Here is a 10,392-nt window from a genome sequence, read left to right as displayed (position 1 = left end):
TATATATATATATATTGACCTGAGTCTCAGAAAAGACTTTGGACTGTAGACTTTTGAATAGTATTGAGACTGATAATGACTATGGGGACTTTTAAAGTTGGACTAAATGCATTTTGCATTTTATATGGTCATGAGCCTATGAGGGCTGGGGGAGTGGAATGTGATGGTTTGAATGAAAATGTTCCCCCTAGGCTCCAAGTATTTGGACATTTTGTCCCAGATGGTGGTGCTGTTTTGGGAGATCTTAAAAGGTGTGGCTATCCTGGAAGAAGCATGTCACCAGGGGTGGGCTTAGAGAGTGCTTAAGCCTTGTCGGATCTCCAGTTGCTCTCTTGATTCCTGTGGCTGCATGATGTGAGAGCTTAGCTTCTGTTGCTCCTGCTCCAGCCACCTCCAGCAACCATGCCTCCCTGCCATGATGGACTGTAATTCCCCTTGAACCGTAAGCTCAAATAAACTCTTCCTTCTATAAATTGCTTGGGTCAGTGTTTTATCACAGCAACAGAAAAGTGACTAATACAGCATTATAACTGAAATCTGGTAAATGTTCTTACCTCTAAATAATAGTTATTAATGTCAGAGTATTAAACTGAATAAAGTATAAGTACTAATGGGGTTTGAAAAACAGAAGTGTGCTTAAAACTTTTGAGGTCATAAAATCAAAAACCAAAATACTTAAATATCCTTATTTGAATAAGGCCAAAATAGGGTTATTATCATCTTATTTTTCTAGGGTTTTTTGGTTTTTGTTTTTTGTTTTGAACAAGGTCTTTCTAGTCCAGCCCACCTAGAAGACACTATGTGAACCAGGCTGGACTTGATCTTACAGAGATCAGTCTGCCTCTGCTTCTGCCGGGATTAAAGGCATGCGCCACCATGCTGGGCATTTATCATCTTATTTTGTTTTTAAAACAATTCTCTACCTCACAGAAGAAACATCTTGACATTAGAGATGGGAAAGTTAAAAGGAAGAGATGAAACTAGAACACATGTCTCTTGATTTTTGATACTTTAATACTTCCTTAACATTTTTAAACAGGTTTTTTTGTTTTTTTGGTCTTTTTGAAACAGGGTCTCCCTGTAGCCTCAACTGGCCTGGAACTCACTATGTAGACCAGGCTGGCCTCTAACTCAGAGATCTGCCTGCCTCTGCCTCCCAAGTGCTGAGACTACAGGCGTGCACCACCACACTGGGCTTAAACAGGTATTTTAAATTAATAATAAAGAACAATTAGATGTTGTTTACTTGTTATTTAACATATGTAGTTAATATAATCACAGCATATCCATCTTCTGAAAATCAAAATAATTTACTATTTTACCTACCCCAACAATCCGTTTCATAGCATCTAGTTTAGCAGAATCTTTGCTGCTCTCTAGCATCTGCTTCAGATCTTCATTCCTTTACAAAAGAGAAGAAAAATTCCATACTTTTGACTTTTATATAGGACAGGCATACAAATACATCATTTTTATGAGAACTGAAAACAATATGATGGGCAATGTTAAGTAACTACACTCAAAATTGATGACTTACATCTTTAATCCTACTATGTCCATGTGGTGTGCTATTAGAAAGCCCACCAATGACACAAGGGTAAGAACTGCCCTTCAGTTTCACATTTACTATTGAAATTGAAATGTCAACAAGAACATGGCATACAGATTCTGTCATCCCAAATGGATGGATGGATGGATGGATGGAAGGAAGGAAGGAAGGAAGGAAGGAAGGAAGGAAGGAAGGAAGGAAGTTAGTTTTCTGAATCAGTTCTAAAATATCTCCATATGAAAACAAACCAAAAAACCTAAGACTTTTTTTCAGAACGTGTCATATAAGAGCACTGATTAAACCTGCATCACTCACATCACCCCATTTCCTACCCCTAGTGACTACAGTGGGAAGCCCAGTGACACTCCCTTCATTCTGAGAATAAAGGTTCTTTAACATCTAAATAAGAGCCTGGGGTATGAATCCAGGCAGTTAGCTATAAAAATGAAAACACAGGACAGAGTCAAGAATGACCTAGAAGTTCCTTGGGACACAGTAGTGAGCATCCAGCTGGGCACCTGGAAGTGTATGATTGCAGGCTCAGCTGACCCAAGCAGACAGTGCTACCATGTGCAGCCATTTCACCTAGGAGGGGCACATCAGGCCCTTTCACAAGACTCCCTGATACATAAAACAGCCTTAAAAGATAGTCTAGGGGCTGGAGAGTTGGCTCAGAGGTTAAGAGCACTGGCTGTTCATGCAGAGGACCCAGGTTCAGTTCCCAGCACCCACATGGCAGCTAACAACCAGCCATAACTCCAGTTCCAAGAAATCTGACCCCCTCTTTTGTCCTCTATGGACACTGTAGGACATGGGTGCACTTACATATATGCAGGTATAACACTCATTCACATAAAATTAAAAAGTAAATAAATAAATCAAAAAATTTTAAAAAGAAAAAGTCTAGAACAAAGGCCTTCAGTGCCTTTACTCAGAAAGGCTCAAAAAAGAGAAAATGAAGGATGTTCCCCATGTTTTTGTTACTTTGCTTTCATTGTCTTTTGTTTTTTTGGATTTTTTTTTTTTTTGGTCATGATCAGCATTCTATTCTTCTGAGTGAATCCTCTCTTCATAAGTTCAGAAATCCAGTCTTATTCCAATAAAGGACATTCATAATTCATAATCCCTAATCATTTTTTCTTACATATGGTAGAATATTTTCTTTAATTTTATGTGCACAGTGTTTTGTCTGCACATAAGTGCATCACATGCACACAATACCTGTAGAGACAAGAAAAGGGGACTATATCTCCTGGAATTGGAGTTATGGATGGTAGTTAGCCACCATATGGGTGCTAGGACCTGAACCTGGGTCTCTTCAAGAGCAGCTACACCTTAAGTGCAACTTGGCTGACAAATAAATTTAAAAAAGGAGAGTCAAGCACAAATTGTATAGAAAAGGTAGGAAAGTCAATAAACATATGAAAATAACTATTACTTATAAGAGAAATAAATACTATATGAGAATACCATTACACATCCATAAACAGGTAAAATTTTAAAGACTTATGATAATAAATGTTAATAAATACAGAAAGCAACCAGAATCCTTTCACACTGCTGATGGAAATATAAAATAGTACAACCGCTTTAAAAAAAATGGGGGGTTCTTATAAATTTAAACAGAACTTGCCATGTCACTCAGTCATTCCCTTTCAAGGGGAAATAAAAACACATATTTACACAATGACTGTGCTGGATAGTTTTAGTGTCAACTTGACACACCTGGGTTGAGGGAGCCTCAATTGGGGAATTGCCTCTATTGGACTGGCCTGAGGGGCATCTTCTTGATGAGTAATGTGGGAGGGCCCAGCCCACTGTGGGTGGTGCCACCCATGGGCAGGTGGGCCTGTGTTGCATAAGAAAGCAGGCTGAGCGGGGGGCCAGGAGAGCAAGCCAGTAAGCAGTGTTCCTCCATGGCCTGTGCTCCAGCTCCTGCCTCCAGGTTCCTGCACTGAGTTCCTACCTTGGGCTCCCTGATGAACTGTGACCCAGGAGATGTAAGACAAATAAACTCTTTCCTCCCCAAGTTGGTAGTGGTCAGAGTATTTTGTCATAGCAATGAAGAAACAAACCAGAATAACATACAAAAATTTGTAGTAAATCTAGTAATAGTAATTTCACAATAATAAACAACTTGCAAAAACCTAAATGACCGTCAACAAAATGTGATTAAGCCACACATGCAAATATTACTTAGCAATGATAAAGAACTACTGATATGGGCAACAGGCTAAATGAACTCTCAGAATCATACTAAGTGAGAGAAGCCAGACTCAAGAGGGCAAGACAGGGCTTAATTCAGACAACATTCATACAACATTCAACTCACCTGTAGTGAAGAAAGCAAATATATGGTTAACTAGGGTCCATGGAAGGAAGATGAGAGCATAAAAAAGTTTTTATGGGGGCTAAAGAGGTGGCTCACTGATTAAGAACACATACTGGCTCATATACAGGACCCAAGTTTGCCTCCCAGCACCCATTATCAGGCAGCTCACAACTGCCATGTCTCTGATCTCCATGGGTGCTTGCAATCACATGCACATACCCATGCACATATACATAATTAAAAATAATAAAAGCAGGCTGGGTGTGGTGGTACATGCCTTTAATCCCAGCACTTGGGAGGCAGAGGCAGGCAGATCTCTGTAAGTTCAAGGCCAGCCTGATCTACACAGTGAGTTCCAAGCCAGCTGGGGCTACAGGGAGACCCTGTCTCAAAAAGACCAAAAATAACAATAACAATAACAATAGCAATAATAATAATAATAGTTTGAACCTGGGAATGGTGGTGCATGCCTTAACTCCCAGCACTCAGGAGGCAGAGACAAGAGGATCTCTGTGAATTCAAGGCCATCCTGCTCTATAGATTGAGTTCCAGGTCAGGTACGGCTACATAGTGAGACCCATCTCCAAAACAAACAAAAAATAATAATGATAAATCTTTAAAAAGTTTTTGTTGCATTTTCCTCCCTGTGGTGGTAACTTCACAGGCACATACAACAGTCAAACTTTTCTAATTTTAATATTTAAGTGGATAGTTTGTTATACGCAAAATACAACTACAACTACATAAGATCAATAAAAGAAGTTTATTGTCTCTCATTTACATGTATGAATAAGACATTTAGATCTAAGATGATAGGAAATTATGTCTATATTTGAGAAGTGCATGATAGGCCATCATTTTTCGGACTTCAAAATTAGAATGCAAATCCATGTTTATTCAGGAATTTAAATCACAGAATCCTATTTTAATTCATCAAAAGAAAAAAAGCTTCTCAAGTTAATGTAGAAGCTGTCAAGAAATAGCTCAGAGAAATGTAAATTACAGTTAACTACTTGCATCATTACTAGTTTATGAGTTGCAATCTTTCAGTTTCTACAACAAACTGTGAAATATATTTGAAAAAATGTATATGAAAATGAAACAAAAATATATGAAATATATTTAATAAAAATACCACATGGCTCCTTAATGCAACATGTTCAACCACCAAGTGAAAACCAAGACCTTCCTTCATGGTTAAAGCTTCAAATGCAGGTCAGAAGAGCTTCTGAACTTCAAATACATGGCCTTAACTTCTTAAAAAAAAAACACTACAAATTCACACCTCATACCTACAATAAGCATCTATAAGAATAAATGATTAGGGCTAGAGATGAAGTTCAGTGGTAGAGCATTTGCCTTGCAAGTGCACAGCCCTGGGCTCAACTCCCAAAACCATAAATAAGAAAAATATTATCGTTAGGAAACAAGTAGCAACCCAGGCGTGGTTATGCATGCCTTTAATCCCAGCACTCAGGAGACAGCGGCAGGCAGATCTTTGTGAGTTCAAGGCCAGCCTGGTCTATGTAGTGAGTTCCAGGTCAGCTAGGGCTGCACGAAGACCCTGGGAAGGAAGGAAGGAGCATGCTTGATTAGTGTGCAAGGATTACACCATGTCTCCCCACTCCCAATTTACACTTAAATTCTAAACTGCAGTGCCTCAGATGTGACATTTAGAGATAGAGCCTTCTCAGAGGTCATTAAGTTAAAATGAAGATATGTGAGTTGGCCCTTTTCCAATTATGACTACATTTTTGTAAGAACAGCTGAGGCATAGACAGGTACAGACAAGGAATGACAGGTACAGGACACAGCAAGAGGATGGTCATCCACAAGCCAGACAGAGGAGCCCTCAGAAGACAAAGTTGCTGACACCTTGATCTTTCACCTTCACCTTCAGAACTATGAGGAAAGACGTTTCTGTTGGTAAAGCCACCCATGGTCTAGAATTTTGTTAAGTCACCTTGGCAAACTAATAAATTTTAGCAAAAAAGGAAGAAAAATTAGCTAGGTATGGTGGCACACACTTTTAATCCCAGCACTAGGAGACAGAGGTAAGTGGATCTCTGTGAAACCCAGACCAGCCTAGTCCCCACGGCACGTTCCAGCCACCTGCGGTATAGGGAGACCCTGTCTCAAAAAAAGAGGCCAAACAAAAGAAAGAAAAGCTAAGCACATTTTTTTTTCCAAAAAGAATATAAGCAATGAAATTTATTATGAAAAAATTACTTTCCAAACAACTTATAAAATTAAATACAATGATAACCACTTACAGAAAATAATACTTAACTACAGTAATTTCTAAAAATATTTCATTTATTATTTTTCTTTTTATCTCATGAGTGTATTGCCTGCATGTGCACCCATGTCATACAATGCCTGGAGAGGTCAGAAGACGGCATCAGATCCTCTGGAACTGGAATTAGGATGGTTGTTAGCTGCCATATGGGTGCTGGGAACTGAACCCAGGTCTTCTATAAGAGCAGCCAGTGTTCTTGACCACTGAGTCATCTCTCCAACCCCATAGCTACAGTAATTAAGACACCTAATTAAAAGTACAACCAGAAAAGATAAAAACAGTAGCAATACCTATATATACAAACTTCCAGGACAATAGATGGCTCAGTGGGTAAAGGTGCTAGTTGTACAAGCCTGACGACAGAGTTTATTCTCCAGAGCCCACATAAAAAGCTGGAAGTGATGGCAAGCATCTGTACTCCCAGCACTCCTTTGGCGAGAAGGGAGGCAGAACAAGAATGACCTAGAAGCTTGCAGGTCAGTCCAGTACAGTAACAAAACCAAGAGAGACCCTGTCACCACAAGGTGAAAAGTGAAAACCAACTCCCAAAGTTGTCCTCTGACCTCTGCAGGCACAGTGCACATGCTCCCCAACACACAAATAGTCTTTAAAAAAAGAAAATTGTCTCTGAAGATATACAGCTATTAAATATTAAAACACTGTAAATACTCAGTGTGGTAAATTTAGAATCCCCTCTTAAACTTTCCAAGTTCTTTCAAACTGCAAGCCAATAGAGAAGGGGGAAAATGGAACTATATTTTCTTTTTCTTTGATTTTTTCCTATTTTTCTCATTTTACATGATTGTGTATACTACTATAAGTGGAAATCCTAAAACCTAAAAGAAACTTTTAAAATTGCATTACAGATTAGATAGGCACCAAATAGACTGACCACACTCATACATGCCAGAAAAAGGAAGAATATTTTCTCCTATGTGTTCCCCTTTTCTTTTGCCCAGAAATAATCCAGAATTCCCCTCCCCGGTGTTATCTGGAGAGAGAAATGAACAAGGAAGAAGAATGAAACATCAATTTTAGGACACCAACCTCTCCCCCCACCACACACACAGTCTTACTAGTATCCTAATGGAAACCTTGCTTGTTCCTCTTAAGGCCAAGCTGACTCAGTCTCACAGTCATCCAGTGTGTCCTGACCTGTTGTCTCCAACCAAAACTAGAAAACAGTATCCTGATATTAAAGCCAAAAGTTTTGTTACTGTTTAATAGAAAAGATAAGTCTTCAACAGCACACACAAATGCCTTTTGTGTTAACCCTGGCAGAGAACTAACAAGGCAGAGGTTCAGAGAAAAGAAAATGCCCAGGCCCTGTGTCAGCCTGAAGCTGAACCCCACTTCCTATATGCTTATAAGAACGGCCTCCTGGAAATTCAGATGTAACTACATATCTCTGCCCAAATTCCCCTTTGCATGCCATCAAAAAAGTAAAGATTGGGAAGTGCTGACACCCTGACGCCAAGTTTATTCTCCAAACGCACTCACTTCTGGTCATCTTGAGTCTACCTCCTTCATTATGTGAATTCAAAAACAACCCATCAACATGAATTGCTACATAAATCTTAGAAACTAAGAAATTCTTTAGTAAACATCAAGATATTTGTTTTGAAATAATGTTGAATTGGCAGCATTTCAAACATTCTAGGCTCTTCTAGCTCTTCACATACCTATTAACCTGCAGCTTTCTGGCTTTCTCTAGAAGGAAACCAACTTTATTTTACATAAGTGACATCTTGTGGTGTTAAATGGTATAACTTTTTCTTTCATGTTCAAAATATGCCTGTTTTAAGTTTCAAGTACAGGGACTACATAGCTGAAAAGTTCGATCAGATCTTACAATGACTAGGACACCCGCTCTTATTCTAGCACCAGAGAAAACTAACAAAAACACCACAAAAGCAAAATTCTACCAGTTATATATAACAATTTGGGGGTGTCAGAGCTCCTATAGAGTATAAATGGCCTCTCTTTTTCATAAATCTAAAGTCCACAGCTCATTAAAACCTTCTAATTTTTTTTCTTCCATTCCTTTTAAAGCAATATAAGTTAAGAGGAAAATGGAAATGAGGCAGCACTGTTCCTTATCAGTGTCACTCAAAGCAGACTGAGAAAGTTTAGTCTAAGAACCATCAGCAGTCATCAGGTTCCAGGAATACAGTCAGAAATTCATTGTACATACATTTAGAAACTTGGAAGAGCAATTCGGCAGTATAATTTTATGTGTACTGAATCCAATAAAAATTAGGGCTGGTATTTCACATTTTTATATGCTTTTTTTCATTTTATTTTTCTAGTAATTTATTTTTATTGTATTTTATAGAAATATTCATCCATGACAGACTGAAGTTTTTAAAAGGAAAAAAAAAGCTTTTCATCAATTTGAGAATAGAGTATTACATAAGTACCTTGTCAGTTTTACTGAGGTGTGACTTACATAAGACAAGATATGTCAACTCTAAGCATATAATTTGGTGAGCTTGTAACATGTACAAAGTCATGCTATCACTCCATCAACCATGGTATATTTCCATCCAAGCCTGTCCACAACCCTTCATTGTCAGGCTCTTGCATACTCCTGATCAACCATTAATACCCTGACCAACTTTCTATCACTCTGATTTTGTCTTTTCCAGAACAGCATACAAACAGATCACACAGCAGAAGCTGGTATTTGATATTTATCTCTTTCACATAGCATAAGTGATCCATTCATGATAGATCCATTGCATCTATCAGCAACTTCTTCATTCTAATATAAATTATATAGACCTGCCATCACTTACTCATCCATTCAATAATAAATGCATATGTGGTTCCCATCCAGGTTCTTACTATCATGAATGTATGAATAATTTTTACTTATTTGAGACAGTCTCACTACACAGGCCAGACTACCCTGGAACTCAAGATCTTCCTGACTATCTCCCTAGTGCTTGTATTGCAGGCAGTATGTACTACCATACCAAGCTTATTTATTTTTGACACAAACATTTTACATATTTATGGAATAATATTTTGAAACATGGATACACTGTACTGCTCTAATCAGGATAAGTATATCTAACTCCTTGAACATTCTCTATATTTTGTGTGTGTGTGTGTCTGTGTCTGTGTGTGTGTCTTTGTGTGTGTCTGTGTGTATGTATCTGTTTGTGTCTTTGTGTGTGTCTATGTCTGTGTCTGTGTCTGTGCAGGCACAGGCTTAGTTCCTACAGCATGCATGTGGAGGTCAGAAGAAAACTTTCAGAAGTGGGTTATCTCCTTCCACTGAGAGTTCTAGGGATAGAACTCAGGTCACTGGGCTTGCACCACAAATGCTTTTACCCAGTAAGCAATCTTGTCAGCCCCTCAAATATTTTCTTTGTGGTGAAAATGTTCAAAATTAATTTTCCTGTTTTTTTTTAAAATACACAGTACATTATCATTAACTAGTCACCCTATTCATAGTTACCATCTTTTCCCTCAAAAACTAAGAGTTGTGTACTATCGAGAACAACACCTAGAACTCAAATCTAAAATTGATGGAGTGGCTAAAGTGCTAAGGAATAGTGATTTCCAATCAGAGGTCTGTCCCCAAATAGGAGGTAGCAAAGAGGGGAAGGCAGTACATTTTCCAAGCTCTGTCAGAAAATTCTCAAACCTGGGCTTTGAGAAACTCGTAACAGAATGACTCTACTACTCCAAGTGGCACAGGGCAAATGCAAGTGGATACAGAAAGAAAATGAACTATCAGAGAAGATATCTTATTCTAGTGCTGCCCCCGGGGGTGATGTCAAGGCTTAGTAATGCTTTCAGTCTGGTTCCACCCTGTACTTCCTCTGGAGCCTCCAAACCTTGCATAGCTTTAGGTTCACTTACTAAATACAAAATGAGTGAAAACAAACTCCAGCTATAATTGCTAGCAACTTTAACTCTAGTCATCCATTTATCAACACAGAAGGAATCATAAATTATCCAAGTACGGGTCAAATTTTCTCTTCTATATTGTTTATAAAACAGTATATAATGTTATTAGAAACTTCTTCAGCCCTTGATAACGTTTTTTCCCCTTATACTTTTATTAAAACTTCTCAAACACAGGACAATAAATAACCACTTTTCTGTATATGTAAATATTCTTCTTTTGTATATATAAACATATCTCTTGATCTAAAAATCCATTGCAGAATCCCATGAATACTCTTAAGATTATTCTGC

The 10,392-nt window shown here is 38.2% G+C and overlaps 1 protein-coding gene across 2 annotated transcripts in view; it reads right to left on the bottom strand.

The window, feature by feature from the left end:
- Window positions 1-10,392, bottom strand: part of Ap3b1 (adaptor related protein complex 3 subunit beta 1) — a gene marked incomplete at its 3' end in the record, with an annotated part of 255,901 nt that overhangs the window by 223,785 nt on the left and 21,724 nt on the right. Inside the window, 1 exon segment of one of the 2 annotated variants that reach the window (XM_008855981.3) lies at window positions 1,327-1,402. Coding sequence (XP_008854203.1) covers window positions 1,327-1,402 — 76 coding nt within the window. 2 annotated transcript variants of the gene reach the window in all.

Source organism: Nannospalax galili, unplaced genomic scaffold (genome assembly GCF_000622305.1).
Source record: "Nannospalax galili isolate Female #2095 unplaced genomic scaffold, S.galili_v1.0 scaffold907, whole genome shotgun sequence".
Classification (NCBI taxonomy): Eukaryota; Metazoa; Chordata; class Mammalia; order Rodentia; family Spalacidae; genus Nannospalax; species Nannospalax galili.
The sequence above is the reverse complement of the archived record's forward strand: the minus strand, read 5'-3'. Positions and strand labels throughout refer to the sequence as shown.